Source organism: Panicum virgatum, unplaced genomic scaffold (genome assembly GCF_016808335.1).
Source record: "Panicum virgatum strain AP13 unplaced genomic scaffold, P.virgatum_v5 scaffold_1235, whole genome shotgun sequence".
NCBI lineage: Eukaryota > Viridiplantae > Streptophyta > Magnoliopsida > Poales > Poaceae > Panicum > Panicum virgatum.
This window is the reverse complement of record NW_024376265.1, coordinates 140,200-161,399: the sequence shown is the minus strand read 5'-3', so window position 1 is coordinate 161,399 and position 21,200 is coordinate 140,200. Positions and strand designations below refer to the sequence as shown.

Here is a 21,200-nt window from a genome sequence, read left to right as displayed (position 1 = left end):
GATTTCACATAATTCTTGGCCACCACAGAAAAGCATCACCTCGCAATATTATTTTGACAATCAAATCATGCTTATATGATACTGCTATAATCTGATCATTTTGAACGCCAAGCCAGGACACTGGGCAACAAATTGGATGCACTGCACAATCGGAATTACCTTTACTTGCATTCGTGTATAAGATCATAGCGAGGAAGCGATCTGATACTGAAACAAAAATCAAATCCTCACATCCAGCCAGTCAGGGATCTTCGATCTGCATGCCGCGGGAAAATTGGATTGAAATAAAATGATTTGTTCACTCGACAAGATCAAATAGATCGTAGAAGGAATAGCTCACTTTTTGGGTGGTAGTGCTGCCTCCTCGACGGATCCGGAGGCCGAAGCAGAGGCCAAGAGGATGCGTCCCCAGTTGAAACTCGGGCGGCGGCATGGGCGGGCACTCGGGAGTTCAGGAGGCGGCGTGGGCTTAGGTATGACTTGGGCCACAATGAGCCCTCCGCCCCTGCTTGGCCGAGTCGTGCGGTGCGTGTGTGTTTACTTAACTCCTGTACTCCGTGGCGTACTAGTAGAATGCCCGTGCATTTCCACGGCGGCGTAAAATATTTGTAGGAAACATAGATACATAAACAATATCATAGTTTATAATTTTTAAAAGTGGTGCACGTTAGTATATCGTACGGAGATAATACTTGGAGCCAACAATAGTCGCACAATGCTTAAAAACAAATTTGCCGCCACCATCAAACAATTCTTGCTGCGGCGCCAGCCACCTACTGCTGGGCGCACTGCACCCTCTAGGCGCCGCCAGGCATGTCTGCCTCCTCGTCGTAGGCCTCCTGGTGCTATTGCTGCCGACTCCGCATCTATTCCTCAATACGTCATACGGCATTTTCTCCACTCGTCCAGCTCCATGTCGGTGTATTGTGTTTTAGGCTTCGGCAGGAGCACGGCCTACAGCTCCAGGGCCTTGCACTGCTCCGGGTTCAAGGAGTCCGGGAACTCAACCGAGGAGTGGATGTACGGCTTGCCCTTCATGAAGGGCCTCTGGTACATGGGCATGCCCTCGTCATTAATCGCCTTGAAAGAATCTGCACAATTTTGCATCAAAATTGAGCATCGGTCAAACGTACATACAAGGCAGAATGACACGATTTTGCAGTCTTGTGTTAAGAAACACCTACCAGGCCTCACAACTTCACCAGGATTTGATTTGATCAGCAGCTGCCTGTTATCGAAGTGAGTCAGAACAAATTGGAAGCCACATAGAGATTCAGTCAAGGTCAGGGTGTGGATGGCCGAACAACCTATGTCAGTCTCACCATCGAACTTCTTCAATATGTTAGATAATGGTACCAGAACAGTATGATAGATTTAGAATATTCAGTAGCAGATCAAAAATGTGTGCAGAAATATTTAGTATAGGTGAAAAGCTTGCTCTGCCCTGCAGCGGCAGTGCTTCATAAAGAAACAACCATTTAGAGCGGAGAGAGAGAGAGCTATAGTGGGTGACTTGTTTAGCTACCATTTAGTGCAGATTTGGGGCATCAAATAATTCAAAGTAAGTGCTCAGCCATGACTGTTTTCACCAAGCAGAAAATGGAGGTAAGGTGGGGCATGCCTCACGATACCGCCAAATTGGTTGGCGTTCTGATGACCGCTGAACAATAGTTATGAAAGGTGAGTTATTTTTTAGCAAAATACATTAATTATTATTTTTAGCAATCTGCCTAAATCCCGACTGGATGTTGTCATACCCCAATACTTTTTAGTAGCTTAGCCATTGCATATACACCACAATTTGTCGCTTTTTCACTGAGCGCGCAGAGAATATACATTGTACAAACTGAAACTTGTACATGGCTCATCAGATAGCCAGAAAAGAATACATTTGCATGAGATAGGGTTCCAGATTGATATTACATACAATGTTCAGGCTAGTGATTTGTTTGAATACAACTTGAGCAGAGAATATTTCTTTCTGGAATGGCGTTCACCTTTAAGATGGTACAGACTGAGACTTGCTGAGCTACATCCGGAAGGAATAAAAATGACCACATATTTCTATAAGAGATCACTACTTTGGCCAGGCTAATTTTTAATCAAACAAGCAGTTAATTTAATCAGAATATCTGATCGATCGGTAATTTCATTGTAAGGAAGTCCAGCCCAGTAGCAGAAAAGAGAGAAATCCTAGTGCAGTTGATGAGTTCATCTGCAGGATCAAAGAAAATTTTGATATGTGCGTGATTCGCATTGAATCATCGTTCACGTGTCTACAAATCTAACCACAAAAAGAACAATTTTCCTTTCTTTCACGTATTTACTTTCTATGACCACCCACCAATCATTTATGTGCTAAGTGATTGAGTATCCAGCTACTAATTTTAGCCAGTGGGAGTGTTTCATCAGGACTACAATTAGGAAGTATCATATCGATAATTCTTGCATCTCAATGCTTCAGTCCCAAGATTAGGAATTATACTCTAATTTCATTAGACATTATACTCTAATCTCAATTCCATCACCAGAGATCAGCAGGAGTATTTATTGCTGTATTAACAGCCATAGAGTTGGCCGAGCATTTTTTAAGTGAGATATGATGGCATTTCGGTGTCCATTCCTTCCCAAAGGATAGGACCACCTAGAATCCATGAGCCCCATTAATCACTGTCCTACATGCCCAAGGTTATACTTGGTAGGATTTTTAGCGCTTTGTGTACCAATGCAACGCATGGAAATATTAAGAGAAAATGGTTATTCTTAGTGTGCAAACGTATGTGCCATGGCATTCCAAACTCATTCAGGGCTTCATTAAGTTATTTATCCACTTTGTTTCAGGTTTCAATACTGCCTAAATACTTATCTGTTCTCTGAAAAGATGGCATCATGATAAGGTTAGAGTAACAACTAAGAACCATGATACTGTCAGAACACAAAGGTTATCAGCACAATATTTGATTGCAAGTTAAGGACCCATATAAGCTAGTAGATAACATGAAGAGGAAATCATTTCTCCAGAAAAATGAAATTAAGGGCACCACATTGCATATTTCTCAGTAAAAGAATATCATAATAAGATTATGTCTTCAGCAATATCTATAGGGCTAACTGCGAATTGTTCATAACTTTTGTAAAAGAGATTTGTATTACTTGCCTTTCTTTCAGCATTGGGTGTCAAGAGATGAGCACATCATGTAAGTCTATATCCTTATCTCTTGCAGAAACCGAATGTCTATAGCATACTTCCCCCATAAGCTATCTGCAGTGTAAGAAAATCAATGTAACCCTACTGCAGCAAAGGAGTTCTTGGGAAATTAGAAGGGCTGTGTAAATCATAGCATGCTGTCTTGGGACACAAAGAGAAACATGTAAACCTACTGTAAAAGTGGTTCTTCCAAGTCCAACAGTTCACAAGATTTTGCAATCTGCTAACAGATATACGTTGGAACAAATGACACGAATCCAAGCTGTACTTATAATATGTTATTTCATCTTGGACACCCATTTCTGATAACCTGCGCATTATTATACCCACTACCAAGACCAAATGGGCTCCATGTGGAATATTACATCAAGGGATGTATTCCCTTAAAAAATTCAATATACATCTTTTTTGCCATTAACGAAACGTTTGTGCTCATGTGGAATATTAAATCAAGGGCATCATATAGGATTTCTACCGAGAAACTAAAAGAAAGGGGCAGGTATTGCAATCATCATTTGGTATGAAAGGATTAGCTGCAGGAATATAGCAATATATTCAATTAACAGAGACCCAATCCAATTCACAAGAGAGGAATAAAGCATTCCATATATTGTTCCTCATATACCTCCATGTGAGAGGAGTAAATGGACAGTCTCGTTGAGCCTTTCTTGGCAGCATGGTGCGATGCAGTCCCACAATGTGACCCTACCCAATGGATAAAATGTGGTGATTACGAATGCGACAAGCAGAGCAAATCTCTTCAATTAACCAATGTTTCTTGATTTGATTTTGCTGAGCATATAGTACTCAAAACTATCTAAAGGGGCTGCAGAGGTCAACCTTACCTTGCTTGCCCGAAATCTACCCTAATTGGCTACTCAAGTGAGCAGTTTAACCACCCCCACCCCCTTCTCCCAAAATGCTTGGTAGTATTTAAATAAATTACTTCAGCTTGAGTGAGCATAATAACCTGGCTTCAGCTGATTTCATACCACCGAAACAAAAAGTAACAAATCACTAAACTTGTGCAGACCCAATTTCTATGCCACATGGCCGAGTAACAAGCAGCAGAAGGCATGACAAGAACTGCGTCCATACCAGGGCGGTAGGCATTCACATTGGCTCTGAACTCGATGAGCACCTGGCCACGTTGAGTAGGTCAGGCCTCATGCAGGCGACCATCAGGGGTGTCTTGCCTTCCTTGTCAATCCACTGCAATCAAGCCAACATTTGCCCCGCCAACAGCAGCACATCAGTAAAACCGATTCGTTCATAGGGGCACAAATTTCACATCAGTAACTCAACCGATTCGTTCACAGGGGCACAAATTTATCACCCAGACTGAGAGACTGAGTGACATACCTTGAGAGCCAATCCCGTCGACGTTGCCGTAGTTGACCTGCTGGTACAACAGCACCTCCTAGGACTGCTGCAGCCCCATCCCCCCGAGTCACCAAACGAAGCCAATCGTCGGAGGAAAGGGGGAAGCGAGGGTCCTCTCAATCGAAACCGTCTCCCCCGCAAAAATCGAAGCAAAATCGAAGCGTCGGGCCACCCCCAACCACCAGAGGTTCTTGCGGGCGGTCGCAGCAAGGCTATGCCACGCGCGTGGGGGGCATTCGGTGGCGGCGATTGGAACCCCGGCGGGGAAGGGAACCAGCCCGGAGATCCCGCAGTTATAGGGAAGAGAGGAGGAGCGCGACGACACGAGTGCGGAGGGCGGCGGCGGCGGCATGGTCCATCGGCGGCGGCGTCCAGCGAGCGACGGAGGGCGAGGACGGGCGAGGGAAGGCGTGGGACGGCTCCTGGCGTCCGGGCTGCGGATGGGACTGGAGCGGACGCGCTGGACGGCACCCGGCGGCGGGGTGGGAGCGGAGGCGCGGGACGGCGTTCGGCAGCCTGGCGTGAATGGAGCGGAAGCAGAGGCGAGCAGCAGCGCCCGGCTTCCGGACGGAGAGCGGAGAGCGGAAGCGCGGGTGGAGCGCGAGCGGAGGCGCAGGGCGGAGACCGGCAGCCGGGCGGAGACGCGAGAAGGCAGCGGCAGCTCACCGGACGACATGGATGGGGCGGAGAGCGAGGCGCTAGGTGCCGAGCCGAGGCCAGAGAGCGAGTCTGTTTGGGGTTGGGCGACGTGGGGACGTGGGAGGAAGTACGGGCGACTTTCTTTTGTCGGCGGGGGCCGAGATTTTGACCGCGACGCACGAACCACTGTCTCTTTAAAGGAGTAGAGATGAAGAGCGCGTGATTAGTGAAATACAAGTGCATGTGTTTTGTGCGCTGGTGTGCGGTGCAGAAATTCCCTTGCGTGCTATTTATCTGCTTCCTCCGTCAGTTCTCTTCTCTCTATGTGTGAGTGAGAGAGAGAGAGAATTGTGTGTGCAAGTGAGGGGAGGGTGATCAGTGCCAACAGGATATAAGCTCCTTTGAATCTTTGGTGTAAGGAGTAGTTAGGAGTCGCTGATAGCTCTAAAGTTTATAAGGCTGGTTCCAACGGGGTCGGTACCGACCCCCGGCGGTCGGTAAGCGCGGAAATCGAGAGCGCGGGGCGGTAGCGCTACCGACCGGCCGGGCGGTCGGTACCGACCGGCGTTGGAGCCGTGCGCGGTCGGTACCGACTGGTCGGTACCGACCCGGCCGGTCGGGACCGACCCCGCGTCCGGTCGGCTGCCACGCGGCGCTCTGTGATTGGCCAACGGCTGCCACGTCAGCGCCACGTCAGCTAGCCGTTGCAATTAGCCGTTTTTGACCGTTTGGACTCCAAAAAATTCGAAAAAAATTCCAAAAAATCACAAATTTCATCCCCAACTCATCTATAAATAGAGAGGGCTGGTTGGAGCTCATTCCACACCTCTCACTCCCCATTTTGCTGTGTCAATTTAAATCATAGAGCAACGCGTTCTGAAATGGTTAAGTCTGGAATGGAGAAGCTGACGTGGCGCTGATGTGGCTGTGGGCTGAGGCTGCAGGCTGACTGATGGAGCGCTGGGGTCGAGTGGGCTGGCGAGAACTGACGTGGCGCTGACGTGGCTGTGGCTGTGGGCTGGGGCTGCAGACCCGCTGTTGGAACCAGCCTAACTTCCTTCCTAGTCGGTTTACAGGTCTAAAGTTTGTAGCTTCCTAGACACTCCTTAGGCATGCCTGCAACAGATGTGAACAGAAGCTATAAGCTGGGTAACTGTAAACCTGTGTGTTCGTCCTGTGCATTTTGCAGGCAGAAACGCATGATCGACAATGGCAATTTTCTCCATAACCGTTGAAAACTTCTTGGGTCAAACTTTTTTCATGCTCTTCATTTCTAACAAGAATAAACTCTTATGCGCCAAAAAACAAAAGGCAAGAACAAGCTCTGAATTCTGAACATTTGTGAAAAATGAAAAGTTTAGTGAACGGTATTTGGATTGCATTAGTGGCACATGATTCACCCAACCTTCCCGATAGGACGTCATTAAAACGCGACAGTGTAACACCCGGTTTATAAGAGGACATAAACCGAGCAATCATATACGTGCCAGGATCAAGTCACACGTATATACAACAGAATGAACAGTATATCACAGCACATATCACGTAAAAAGATATAATAAACCAAGTACGAATGTATTTATTACATTAATGATAAAATGTCTGATACAAGCGGAAGCGATATAAGGCAGGTACGAAACTCTCGGAAGCTGGGCGCCACAGAGACGTTGACTGGGAGACGACCGCCTAGAAGTCCTCGTACTCCTGCTAGCTCTGGGTGAACTCCTCCTCGCCGGGAACTGAGCAGCAGTAGAGTATCCCAAAAAGAGAGCGAGAGGAAAAAGAGTAGAGTAGGCAAGAGTGAGTACACAACTTGTACTCAACAAATATAACACAAACTATGAGGCTCTAAGGTTGGCTGACTCAACTGCATTAGCTTTTAATCTTGGTAAAATTTTATTAAAGCTAGTTATTACAAGTTGATGAATTACCATAAACCCAGTTACATAGTAATTAATTAAAATTAATTATGAACTACTGAGAACCAAACAAAACCACCAAGGGAACCCCCTAATCAAAATCAAAAGGAGGTAACCCCACTAATCAAAAGGAGGATCTGAGCCGCTCATGACCGTGAGCACGGCTAGTATACTAATTTTACACTCTGCAGAGGTTGCACATCTTTACCCACAAGTCGTGAGCTACAGTAGTTGTTCATCACACTTCCTTAGGTGAGATGACTAGCAAGCGCACTACGAGGCCGTTACAAAGAATCTCATTGGTAAGGTGTAACCGCTGAGGTTTCCGGATTACTACTACAGAGCAGGTCCGACTGGGGAACAAGCACACATCACAGTCAACCCACATGGTACGAGGGCCGTAGCAGCTCTCCGCCCCCCTTGCCCGCGCAGGTAAGTTACTCCCGAACCAAAAAGACCTAATTAGTAAGCCAAGACCGTCCCATTCTAGTCTTGTGGTAGCACTGTTGTCCCAGGTTGTCGCTCTATGAACCGGTCATTAGGGAGAGTGGCCAACCAAGCACTAAGCACCGTGTTGGCCCCCTAAACCATGTTTCTAAAAACAAATTTTAATGAGACATGTACCACTCAAGCACACAGCACAGAGGGTCATGCTCAGAGATTAAGTTGCATAGAACCATTAACAAAATTAATTAAAAAGGACTATTATTTATGTGAGAGCGCAGCACCTAGCACGACTAACCAAAATGCAACCCAAGGATATATATATAAAGGAATAAAGTGGCTAGGAAGATCCTTACAGGCATACATTATTAAAATACAGTATGAAAATGTTTTTGAAAGTAATAGGAATGTCCATGTTATACTTGCCTTCCTCAAAGTGCTCCTGCTGCTCAAAGTGTCCCGCGGAAGATGGTTCCTGGTACTCCTCTGACGGATCAATGTCTACTCACGATCGCAACGCCAAACAAGTCTAGCACATACACATACATGCAAACAAAAAAAACTCTAAGAAACAGTACAACAATACATAAAAACAGCAAACAAAAGTGAGCTAAGACTATTCTACGCGTTACAACGATCGTGTGGACGTAAAAACCAACTAAAACAGAGCTAGAATGTGAAAACTAGAGTTAAAACTGGGTCCAGGGGCTAAACTACGAGAAAACTGAAAACTACAGGGGTTCTGTGCAAAAACTAGGGACCTAAACATAATTAACCCATAGACTCAGGGGCTAACGCGCAAAAAGTCTGGGCCAGCGCTGGGTTTGGACCGCGGGTTCGAAACTGGGAAAACTCAGGGGTTTAAGTGATAAAAACAGAGCCTGGATAGAATTATTTTTATACCGTCATGGACTGCGGGTTCATTTTGGGAAAGGCGGGGGTCTCTTTAGAAAAAGTTACCGGCGCTGACCGGTACGCTGCTCCTTTGACTCGCGTGCGGGACTGATTTGGGCCACTGGATCTACATCGGACGGTTCAGATCAGGCGCACTCGCGGAACAGCGGCGAGACTCGCCGGGGAAGATGCGCCCGCAGCAGCGCTTCGCCGGAGTTGGCCGTTCGGGCGCTACAGGGGCTCATTTGGGTTGCTGTTTGGTGCAAAAGAACGAGAGCGACACGTGTAGTCCACTGGGGCCTCGTGCGCGGGTCGGGGATGGCCGGAGCGTGGAGCACGGTGTGAAGGCGGCGCTACGGCCACGGAGTTCGCCGGAGTTCGCGCATACGCGACATCGGGCCTCCTTTCTGGGCCAAAAGGGATCAGTGAGCTAAGGCAGGTGTGCGCAAGACCAAAGCGTTGCACGGGAAGGACTGGGCTGCGCTGTAGAGCATCCGCCACAGCAGGGCTGTGGCGGCGAGGCGCTGGCGTGCGGTGCCCGGCCCACTGAGGGATCTACGGTCTAGAACATCTAGCGCAAAATAACCAGAGCGGAGAGTGGAAGCTTACCGAGGCTAGGATTCGGACGGGGAGGCCGTGTAGGGTGGTCGGCAGCGAAGACCGGTGGCGAGGTCGACTCGGGGCTCATGGAGGAGGTCGCTGCAGAGGGAGTCCGGGCCTGCTGATCCACTGGGAAGATCCACGCAGGTCCTGCGGAGGTGCAGAGGGGGTGAGTAAGGTTCGGGGATCTCCGGCGTCCTGGAATCGCACAATGTATATGAAGCTAGGAAGCTCACCGGAGTTGGTCCTGGTTGATTCTGGCAGCTGCAGGTGATGGGGGGGGGGGGGGGGGGCGAAATTGGAGCTCCAGAAAGCTTCCTGGTGTCGAGGCGGAATCGGGCGGTGGCTGGTGGGGGCTGGAACGCAGCAGGGCGCCCGATTCACGAAAAAATCTATTTGCTCACGTATGGGTGAGCGTCCTCACGTGTCGACGAGCGTGAGTATGCAAATAGCAGCGTCCTCACGTCCTCTGACATACTAGGATGATGTTGACGGGCGACTGCTAGCTGGTTAGATTTTTCCTTCTAGATAATAATAACAAGTGGTTGGAGCTGCAACTCAATGACAAGTGGGCCATGATCCAATAGATTTTTTTCATTACTAAAATAAAAGACCACTGACATGTAGGCCCACTATGTCAGAGGGTGCAACCCCACCGATCTCTTTGACTGTTTGACCCTTGTCTAGAGAGATGACAATGGGTACCTGATACCTGGATACCCGACGGGTTTTACCCGATATAAAAGCGGATATGGAATGAATTCTTCACCGTGGGTATATTAATGAAAACAATTATCTACCCGTCGGTAGGCGGGTACGGGTACGAGTGTGAACTACCCATACCCACGTACCCATAAGTAATTTATACTCGCAACAATCATACATAGAATATAATAAATTAAATCCATATAGGTATATATATTTAAAAAATTGATTAATTTGTTTGTTGCTATGTTATTAATTATTGTATTCCTCTTATTTACTTATATTTGATGATTTATGATTGTATTTATATCATATATTTATTAGTTTTGTATTATTTAATATGTGCATAGCGGGTATCTAATTGGGTATGGGTTACCCATCGGGTTTACTTTACCCAACGGGTATGGGTATGAGAACGATTTTGTACTCGCACGAAGGTATGAGTATTGCAGGGGGTATAATTTTTTCGTGATTATGAATATTGGATAGAACTAATTGACGGCTGTCATCCTACTTGCCTTATCCCCTTCTCCCCTATGTCCATCGTCCTCCCCACTCCCAGCTTCATATACCTGTCAATGGCGCGCTCGGTGCGGCGGCCAGCACCCTTCTGTGGACGGCGCCGGCGCGCGGCCTGCTATCCGCCCTCCCTTCTCTCTTCAATCTGGTACACGCCTCGCAATGGGTCCGCCGGCCTACACCGCTTCCCTTTCTCCTGGTTCTGCTCTCTTCTCCAACTCCCGAATGCCGCCGCTGCCGCCGCGTCTTCTCCGGCCGGGCCTCGGGGTGCCGGGGAGAGGGGAGGTGGGGGTGTCTTCGGCCGCCGGAAGGTACGGCGGCGGCCGCCTCACCCCGCCGCAGGAGAAGCGCCGCCCCGCACCGCTGCAGGAGAAGCGCCGGCCCTCGGAGTCATCCCAACTCACGGAACGGAAGCGGCATTGGAAGGCGGGGGAGTTCCCGGGGTCCTCCGCCGGCAGGGACGGCGGCCGCCCCGCCCCACCGCCGGAGAAGCGGCACTGGAAGGCGGGAGAGTTCCTGGGCACCGCCGCGCCCCCCGACTCGAAAGCGTCGAGGACGCCCCTGAAGAACATCAAGAAGCGGCTGGACGCCCGCGCGGACGCCAAGGCGTGGGCGTGCACCGCCACCGAGGCCCTCGCCGACAGCATCAACTCAAAGAACTGGCGAGAGGCGCTGCAGGTGCACACCACCCCTTTACATTTGGTTTCCCTTGCTTGAATTGCTCCATCATCTCCAACAACCCACAGCTCCCCTCAATTTCTAGTTTGTATCAATTTCTTGTTTGAGGAAAGGAATTCGCAATGCTGATGCTGACGCCAATGGTAAATTGGTATTTGCAGGTCTTCGAGATGCTCAAGGAGCAGCCTTTCTACCATCCGAAAGAGGGCACCTACATGAAGCTCATCGTGCTGCTTGGCAGATCAGGCCACGCCGCCCAAGCGCGCCAGCTATTCGACGAGATGCTGCAACAAGGATGCCAACCCACCCCTGAGCTCTACACCGCCTTGATTGGGGCCTACTGCCGCTGCGGCCTACTGGATGAGTCACTCCAGCTCCTCACAGACATGAAGGCCTCTCCACTGTGCCAGCCTGACGTCTACACCTACAGCACCATCATCAAGGCCTGTGTCGATGCCAGCAGATTTGACCTTGTTGAAGCTATGTACAAAGACATGGCTGAGCGCTCGATATCACCCAACACGGTCATGCAGAACATTGTCCTCAGTGGGTATGGAAAGGCTGGACGGTTGGATGACATGGAAAGAATGCTCTCTAACATGCTCGACAGCACAACCTGCAAGCCGGATGTCTGGACAATGAACATTATCTTAAGCCTGTTTGGAAACAGGGGCCAGGTGGAAGCGATGGAGGAATGGTATGAGAAATTCCGAAGCTATGGCATCGAACCGGAAACTCGCACACTGAACATTCTCATTGGCGCCTATGGGAAGAAGCGGATGTACGATAAGATGTCTGCAGTCATGGAGTACATGCGCAAGCTAGCATTTCCATGGACCACTGCCACATACAACAATGTGATTGAGGCATTTGCTGAGGCGGGTGATGCCAAAAACATGGAACACACATTTAACCAGATGCGCTCTGAGGGGATGAAACCAGATACAAAGACCTTCTGTTGTCTAATAAATGGGTTTAGCAAAGCAGGCTTTTTCCATAAGGTTGTGGGCATGGATAAGCTTGCTGAGAGACTTGGTGTGCCCACAGATACATCTTTCCACAATGCTATTCTTGGTGCATGTGCAAAAGCAGATGATCTGATGGAGATGGAGAGGGTCTTCATGCACATGAAGCATAAGCAGTGTGATCCGGATGCCATGACATACTCTATCTTGGTGGAAGCTTATCGGAAGGAAGGAATGACTGACAAGATTTATGCTTTGCATCAGGAGAACCCAACTTTGGTTCCAACTGATCTTGTCATGGTGTAACTGACTTGCTGACCGAATAATGGTTCAGACATTTAAGCCTGTCTGCATTGGTGGAAAACTTCCCTCCTGTCCCAGTTTGGAGTTGATAATGCAACCAAGTAGAGTGGCAGCCATTCTCCAACTCCATTTTGTCTGTTGGCCTGCAGAGTTAGTATCTATATCTCCTGGCAACTGTATTTCTGTGAACTCTGGGGGCTTCACTGTATCAATTGAAATGTGACGGTAATGTGTGTAGCTCTGAAGTCACACGGCTTGAAAGCTCCCAGCTTTTTAGAACTGTCTAGCTATATTTGTGATTTAAACCACCTTAAATAGCCATAAAATGGGGAATATAGTTGTTGTAGCTAGAAAAATATGAAATTTTTACCAGCTTATGTTCTTGAGTAGATAAACTAGCATACAAAGTTTGGGAACCAAATCTTGAGTAAAATAGGAGATATGATTTAAGTTTGATATCACATGTTTTATTTGTGTATTTTCTCCTGGTAATTATGGTGTGTTTTTATTTCTAAAAATCACACACAAGCTTGCTAGTAGACATAGATGCTGCACAAAAAAGTTTGAACAGTTTTGCTTAACAACATCTACCCTGAATATTTATGCATGTTTAAAAAGAAGTAAATGCAAAACTAAATATCCTGAGGTAGAAAAATGCTGATATTTTTACTGAAGCACTATCATACAAAGAATAGGTTATGGTAAAATTTTGAAACCCAGAAACACTACAGAACTCTTAGAAAAATTTAATCTTGTTATATTGACTTGATACTTGTCGAATTTATTACCACTGTTATATGTGTAGGAAAAATCTGAAAAATTTACAGTACGTTAATAATTAGGTGTAGAACACGTTGTAAAATTTTGAGCTTCAAAACTAATATAGTTCTTTCTGTACAAATTCATATTGATATCGATATGGATGCTTTTAAGTAAATTTTTATGAGCAAATGCTTTACTGGTTTTTTCTGAAAATTTTACTATAAACTCATGTCTTAGTTTGCTTCCTTGTGCAAAATTTGTAGCACCAGAACATGATCATAACTCATGTAATAAAAAGATCAAAATCCTTCATAAATAATAATCTCCTTAATAACAAAATCCAACCAAGCACATTTGTAAACATAAGTTTAATTAAAACTACGCCCAGTAAACTTTAGATAAAAGAAATTTCATCAATAAAAACTCTAAGTTTGGATTACAACTTTATAGTGAGGGAAAGCTATACTCAAATCTTTTTAGTAATAAAACGTCCATTGCATTTCATATAGACACCACCAAGTCTTGGACGGAACATACGAGTTGGTGCCGACGAACGAAAATACATCCACCGAGTTGCAGCTGAACTCGAGTGAACTCATTCAAGACCCGAACCAAAGTTCGGAAGAACCGATTGCTGACAGTGCCCTAGAAGGCAAGCCCCGATGCATTTAAATTTTCCCTAATTGCAAATTTATGTAACCTATGTTGTAATCTATTATTTGTGCATTTAAGTTTCTAGGAGATGCTTGAAACCTTAAATGCATAATTCTAGGTACCCATGGATGGTTTCCTACTAGACAAGATCGAGTAGATGCTCTGCTAATTAGGATCGGTAAAAGTCGAGTAGTTCCTGCTACTCGCGAGATTACAGGCTCTGAAATGCTCTACCACCACTTTGAAATAATAAGGTTTATAGACAGGGTCAACGGTCGTTACTTGGGATGGAGACCCCGTCAGCTTAGTGAAATAGCATAAGGATGAAATGTGTGGTAGCTTTGTTAAGCGTTTGAACATACTAGCCACGTGCTGAGAAATATGGTAATCGGTAAGCAGATTACTCGATTGGACTAGGGAGTGGACTTTACTTTCACCTCTTTTGGACGAAGTCCAGGATGAGCGTTTTACTTTCACCCTCTTTTGGACGAAATCCAGGATGAGCGCAACATTCGGGTGCGGAGTAGTTGTACTATGTAGTCGAGGGGGTGACCCTGTTCCACAAGCCGGGAAGAAAGGGAAAATGTTGCGTGGATGACTGGGCTCCCCATGCGTGGGAGTTAGATTTACCTTGCAAGGTTAAGAACTCGATTCGAATCGGCCACCGCTCACGGTCAATGAGACTGCTTAACACACTTGCCACATCGAGTAACATCTGAAAGATGTTAATGACAAAATGAATAGTTGGATGATTAAAGTCAACATGCTTGATTAGCAATAGGTGCTCACCTAGACTGGTTTAATCAACATAGAATTCGGAAAATAAAAGATGAACGTAAGGACTTACTCTTATCGCTTTTTCAGCAAAAGAAAACCAAGAGCTTCACAGCCGTGCATGTCTAGTTAGTGGGCTAAGGTATATCCATAAATGGATAAGCCTTAATGAGTATTAGTATATTCAGGCTTACTTGTTGCATTGTTTTCCGGTGAGGCTTTTGAAGAGATGATCGCTGGTTTGACTTGGCCTTATAACTTGCCCCCAGGTTGGTCTGTAGTGTGGGATGAACCTTCAGTTGGTGCGGATTTCGATCTGAAAGAATGATGTCTCGTATGGACTTTATCGAGATGTCTAGTTATCGTTAGATGGTATATTTTCTGCTTCCGCTGAACAATGAACTTGGAAGAACTGTAATAATAAAGACCTACTGTAAACATATCTCACTTTCATAATGGTTTTGTAATAACTATGTGATGAGGAGGAGAAAGGAAGAAACATGCGCGCGCTCGGCTCGCCGGGCCGGGCGTGGCGAAGGGCGCGCGACATGCGCGTGAATGGTCCGCCGAAATCCGGCCTCAAGCCTTGCGGGTGCGCGGCTTCCTTTTGCAGTTTATTTTTGCTGCAGATTTGTTTCATATTTAATAGAGAAAACGACTCGGTTACGGGACGCCCTAACCCTACGCGGTTCTCCCTATAAATGCGACGGCCACCGCATGACTCGAATAGCTCACAAACGCATCTAGGTTTTGCTTTCTCTCCGCCGAGCCTACTTCCCCCCGATCGTTGGCGTGCAACTGCGATCGGGAGAGCAGGTCTCTAGAACCGTCGTCCTCAGCGATCCTGCACCGGGAGAGGGCGAATAAGGTTTTTGGAAAGCGCTCTGCGCGACTGCTCGATCGCTTCCATTCGTCTTCGCTGCATCAACAACACGGCGCGTCTTCTTCTTCGTCGGGCGTGCGCCGCGCGTCGTCGCCAGAAATGAAAGAACAGGCTGGTCTGTCCCATCGTCATAAAAAAGGAAACGTACGTGCATCTTGCCTTAATCATGTGTTGTATACTATTTTTGTTTACATGTTTAGATATGATTCTGCTAGATAGTCAGGTTCAAGTTTTTTTGGTAGGACTGTCTAGGTCTGTTTCCTTTGTGATACTGTTCATGATTTATTATCGGATTGAATCAAAACTAAAAGTGCTAATTATTCCAACACATTGATTCCTAACGTTGTTGATATTACTTTCAAAATTTGTGCTCCTACAGCACTGGGAGCAGCCTCTACAGATGAGGAGCCAAGTAGCAGCGCTTCCGCTTCAAGTGCATGAAAAAGTCAAGTTGCTAGTGCAAGGTCTCTAAGATGAAGGAAATATATACTGGTGATCACAGTTCCCAGATGGCATATATATGTTTTGTGGCTTGCAGCACTTTGCATAAATGTATTTGCAGTTCTGCTTGCCATCATGCTCTCTGGATCTTTTTCTAATGGCGTAATGGATAGTTAGTAGTCTCTCTTAGCTCTGATGTGTTTAGATTACTAGTTAGTGACTTAGTGTAAAGTGTCTCTTGGACTTGTCTCTTGGACTTTTATGCAATTTTGTCCGGTGAAATCTTCAGGCAGCCTTGGTGGCTAGCTTTGGCAGTTTCGTACGGTGATCGGTCTTGCTGAGGGTGTCGGTGTTGTGTTTGTGTGGGTAGATACTAGCACCTTGATGATTGAGTTGAAATCAGGGCAGGTGAGCAAGGTGAGCGACTCTGGAGTATTTTACAGCGCCTTGCCCTTCATGAGCTTCCATGCTTCAGGTACCGTATCAACCGTCTTATCTGCAAATCTGAAACTGACATTAAAAAACACGAGCCCTTTAAACTTGATTTGGAAAAGTTCACAGCGGTCGAGATGATTTGCTTGTGGCCTTTTGTATCTTTATGTATGTAGATTATTCATTCCACTCGTGCCTTGTTTGTAAACATTACCCAGCTGTCAGGCACTAATTAATTAATTATGATTTGTACTTGTCAGGTCCTGCTAGCAGTGTATCGCCATTGCCAGCGGAGGGAAAGTAACCACACCTGAGCCCAAATATGCTAGTTCATGGCCATTTGCAAATCCAACAAGTTGAATATGCGGCGCGGCGGCGGCGGCGGCTGACATGTTGCAGGGCTGATGCTTTGGATGCCTACCAATATTCTGTTCGACAGCTGGTAGTTAAATTTCTTTGTAGTTTAAGCCACCGTGACCACACACCAGTTATCGATCGGACCTTTTAATCTTCCTCGGTAGTTGGTTAATATGATCATGACTATGAAGAGTATGTTTGAGGTTTAGTTTTCTTTGATGGTCGACGAATCCGCTTGGAACCAAACGTCCAAACGTATATTGTGGTTCTTTTGCCTGAAAAACGGATCTGATCTGCTCAGTTTAGTTTTTCACTTCCGGAACGAGGATTGTTGTCAGTGGCATCGTGACTATGAAAAGTAGGTTTCAGTTTATATATGTTCAGCTTGGAACTGAAAAGATTAAAATCTACTAGAGTATCTTACTCTCTATATGCAAGGATGGTTGTCAGTGGCATCGTGTATTGACTTGAGCTTTTCTTTGTTGCTTCGTTCTTTGCTAGTGTGCTGCCTGCCTTGCTTTGTTCTGAGTGGGGAAAATGGCCTGACTAACTGCTTTACATCCACACATGCATTCCCCATTGATGTTGAGCACTGACAACAGAAGAGACCGTGAACTCCTGCTGTCCTGCACTCTGTTTCTTTCAACAAGGCGGTTTTCCAATTCTCTCAAGATTTGTGAACCATAAATCTCAAGCAGAAGATTCTTTTTCGGTGAAAGATCTCAAACAGAAGATGGACACACGCTTTATCGAGCTTTCATGTGTAGGCCTAATAATCGCAAAAGGAAAAAAAAAGAAGTTTATGGCATTGGCCATGCTTGCCGTGTGACCTGAATGTCTGAAACTCTGAATCGATGGCTACAAATGTGTAGTGCCACTGCACTGCCTCCCGGGCTCCACCCCACATAAAAGGTCCAACGGAAAACATTCCCCACCCCTGTCGCTGTCGCATTTCGCCCTTCGCGATCCCCAAATCCCCCCCCCCCCCGCCGATGGTCTCAGTGCCGTTGGGAGGGGGCGGAGACCGCCGGCCTCTTGCCGGTGGGTGGAGGCTGTAGGGTATTAGGTCCTAGTACTTCTAGGTTTAGGTTTCCGGGCGTCGACGACGAGGCGGTGGCGGCGGCGATGCTGCGACGGAATAAGTCCTCTCGGGCTCTTCCTCGCCCTTGTGGTGTTTCTCTCCGGCGCCATCGGCGAGCTCGTGGAGGTTGTGCTCCTGCTGTGGAGCTCATGTACAGGAGATCTTCACCGTCGGCTCGTCGACCCGTGCGGCAGGTGTCTACTGCGGCTCTTCAAAGCTTCGTTGCGATGGAGTTCCGACTGATCTGGGGTCGGAGGTAATCGTGCTGGGCGTTCGCCGGAGGTGCAGACGACGACGGAATCTGGCGCCCAAAGATTCTAGGGGCTTGTTTGTAATTGTATTCTTTTACAAGGGCCTTTATGCAAGTAGTCTGGTGGTACAGCTGCTCTCTGTATTCTACCAGAATGTATCTGTAAGCATACTCGTCTTTGTACGGTATCTTTATGTTTAATACAGGTATGTTTTATCAAAAAAAATAAAATCCTCCCGCCGCTGCTCGCCGTGGGCGCTCCGGGTCCGGTCAAGCAAGCAGTATGGCGGAGGGGCTGATGGACGAGCTCGTCGAGGAGATCCTCCTCCGCCTGCCGCCGGACGACCCGTGCCGCCACCGTGTGTATGCGGTGGTGCCGCATCGTCTCCGCTCCAGGCTTCCGCCGCGGCTTCACCGAGCGCCACTGTGTGGCCCCATGCTCGGCTTCTTGGCCAACCTCAGGGACGGAGGCGAGGACGACGACTGCGCATACGACTTCGTCGCCCGCTTCGTCCCCGCCAACCCCTTCCGCCCGAGCCACGCTGACCGCCTCGACCGCCGCGTTGATGCAGTTGCCATCATAAATGATTATGTTGGTTTTGCCCATGGCGCTGGGGTCTTTTTGTGGGGACAGAGGATGCTTGGTTCAGTATTGCTCTAGAGTCCGGACATGTGAGGGAAGAGGACTGTGGTGATGGTCACACCCACGGTGTTGTTCCATACACGAGCTTCTACATCCCAGGTACAACTTTGCGTAGTCCATGGTTTTTCAGTTTCTAGAATTTAGTCCATGAAAATATGGAAAAGTGAATTTGTCAAAGTGAAGTAACTGTAGAAATTTTCTACTCCCACCTATTTTTTGTTGCAGGGTCCTTGAAATTGGTTAGAGATGCCTAGGAACTTATTCATCTTGTATACATGTTATGGATGGATGACGACATCTTGGCAATTAGTCTTAATCTGAGCCAAGCTAGGAACTTATCTGGCAAACCCAAGAAAGTCAGATATCTGGGTTTACGATCATCTATGCTTTCTGTTTAGCACTTTGAGCGAATAATGTTACCCATCTGTTCCCAAATGTCGTTTGTCCTGTCAATTGCTTCGTGCGCACATGTAAAAAAATATTTTATTATCATACTTAAAGTGGGCACTTGGAACTGAATATACATATATTCACTCTGTTTCTCTGTTCTGCAGATTTTCATCAGTATGGATTAGCTCCTCTCTGAACCGAATAAGTGCTGAGCAAGTAATAAGTTTTCATGCTCAATTATGGGTCTTGAAACTCCTGCTCATGAATTGTAAACATATGTTTGGTCTTGTTGGAGCTTTTGTTAAGATTAGCCTTAGCAGGGTTCTTGAATGATATTATGTTGGATATGTGCTTTGCTTTGCTGAAAAGTACTCTGTAGTTCAATTTGAGTTTGATATGAGCAAAATTACCCAATAAGTACTTTGAACATTTGATCAAGCATCTCTGAAACCTTATGGTTCAGTTGCGGTAAACAAGTCTGCATGCTAGATTGTTTCAAAAGAAAGCTTTCCTGTGTTCTGAACAAACTGATAAGCATCTTGAATAAAAGTGATATTTCCATGTTATTATTTGTGCGAAGCTATCTGATATTTGTACTTTTGTAGCAGCCATTTCATTGCAATTATTACTACATTTTATTTAGTAATATTAAACAGTGATTCTGCAAAAGTCTAGTAAACATAGAACTTTGCTACTCCTACCTATTTTTTGTTGTGGGTCCTTGAAACTGGTTATTGATTCATAGGAGTTTATTCATCCATTATACATGTTATTGATGGATGATAAGATCTTGGCAATTGATCTAAATTTAAGCCGAGCTAATATATCTGCTAAACCCAAGCAACGCAGATATCTGTGTCTTAACCACTTATGCATTCTTCTGAGCATTTTGAGTGAGAATAGTGGTACTCATCTGGGTCAAAATATCGTTTCAACTTGACGGTTTATTTGTATGAGATGATCACACTTCCTGAAAATTCATACTTACATGGTTTCAACTTGGGCTGCTCAAGGTGGTTTAAGATGGTTTCAGGTAGGTTTGCAAACCAACCAGTATTTTATTGGAAAAAATTCACTGAATAAACAAACTAAATAGCGATGAATTTTTTTTTCTAATTTTATTGTGAATTGCCCTACTAATGAAGATCATGCAAACTCATCATGCACCGAACATAATGATGCACAGTCAATATCAGATTTTATTGTGAACTATCACTGCCCTCATGTACCTTCCTCACCTGGTCAGACGTCAGATCCATACTAAACAACCTTTAGCCGCAATGGCAAAAAGGACTTTAACACCAGATGCAAAGCCCACCAAACAAGGTGAGGAGATATCAGCATCAGTAAAGATCATTGTCTTGAGCTCAATGGTTCTACGTCATGACCACTGATGACCATCGAGCGTCTCTGTCCGGATCTGACTCCCTAGAACTAACACAAATTGTGTATGGAGCCCTTCCTGAAAAGTTAAAAAGATGGCTCTGTACTTCAGTCAGTTTCAGACATTCAGTTTGATCTCAATACGATTGCCCAACCAATAGATTTGGCCATTCTTAGTACATCTTTGGAACTGAAAAGCAGTAGCTAAAGGTTCAGTTTCTGAAAACGAGATAACCATACACTGAATCTCCTTCCTCTGCACCAAACACCTGTGCACCTGACCAACAATTGCCAACATTCAGTTCTGTTCATCAATGTTCAGAACTTGGAGATTGTTTGAATAATAATGCATTAGTATATCTGAAGTTCTGAAGTGCCTCAATGTAAGTCGTAGTTTGCTGCTGATTGTCTAACAGGAAGAATTTCAAGTGTTCAAGGTATGGACTAGTAAGCATCTTAAGCTCTGGCAGATCTTGGAGCATTGATGTCCACTGGACACTGAATTCATGAACTTTGACAGTTTGACACTATACAAGTTTCCATCACGTCACAATAGCTCCAACACCTTCTTTCCACTAAGCGTGTGTTTAGATCCTATGAAGTTTTGGACGAAATTCACTGTCCATCATGTCACAATAGCTCCAACACCTTGCTTGAGTAGTAGTAGAACAACAATGTGCACAGAATGAAAAATGTTCTACCTTGGGCGATTGGGGAATACGCAATCAAAGTAATTCCGAGCTCATCGCAAGCTGCCTTCACCCCATTTTCCTACGGGTTCCTGTATATCAGACTGTAATTTACTTGATTTGAAGCGAGTGGAATCCCCCTCTTCTTAAGCTGTGCATGAGCATCTCGGAGGCATTTTTTTGTACACAGTCATGGAAAACGTG

The 21,200-nt window shown here is 46.1% G+C and overlaps 1 protein-coding gene, 1 long non-coding RNA gene and 1 pseudogene across 2 annotated transcripts; 2 read left to right on the top strand and 1 right to left on the bottom strand.

The window, feature by feature from the left end:
- Positions 1-622: 622 nt before the first annotated feature.
- On the bottom strand, positions 623-5,431 carry LOC120693965 (annotated as a pseudogene).
- Positions 5,432-10,317: 4,886 nt separating this feature from the next.
- On the top strand, positions 10,318-12,634 carry LOC120693967 (pentatricopeptide repeat-containing protein At3g06430, chloroplastic-like). Its single transcript, XM_039977129.1, has 2 exons — positions 10,318-10,989; positions 11,151-12,634. The coding sequence occupies exons 1-2, from the start codon at positions 10,474-10,476 to the stop codon at positions 12,258-12,260; spliced, it is 1,626 nt and encodes a 541-aa protein (XP_039833063.1). The 5' UTR covers positions 10,318-10,473; the 3' UTR covers positions 12,261-12,634.
- A 2,653-nt stretch (positions 12,635-15,287) lies between these two features.
- Positions 15,288-16,053, top strand: LOC120693962. Its single transcript, XR_005683260.1, has 2 exons — positions 15,288-15,474; positions 15,710-16,053. It is a non-coding gene; the product is annotated as an uncharacterized LOC120693962 (long non-coding RNA).
- The last annotated feature ends 5,147 nt before the right edge of the window (positions 16,054-21,200 follow it).

What these genes read in the sequence shown, in the direction of transcription:
- LOC120693967 (XM_039977129.1), top strand. Translation starts at nt 10,474, where the DNA reads ATGGGTCCGCCGGCCTACACCGCTTCCCTTTCTCCTGGTTCTGCTCTC. An exon ending in ACTGGCGAGAGGCGCTGCAG is followed by an intron (nt 10,990 to 11,150) that starts GTGCACACCACC and finishes TGGTATTTGCAG; the next exon opens with GTCTTCGAGATGCTCAAGGA.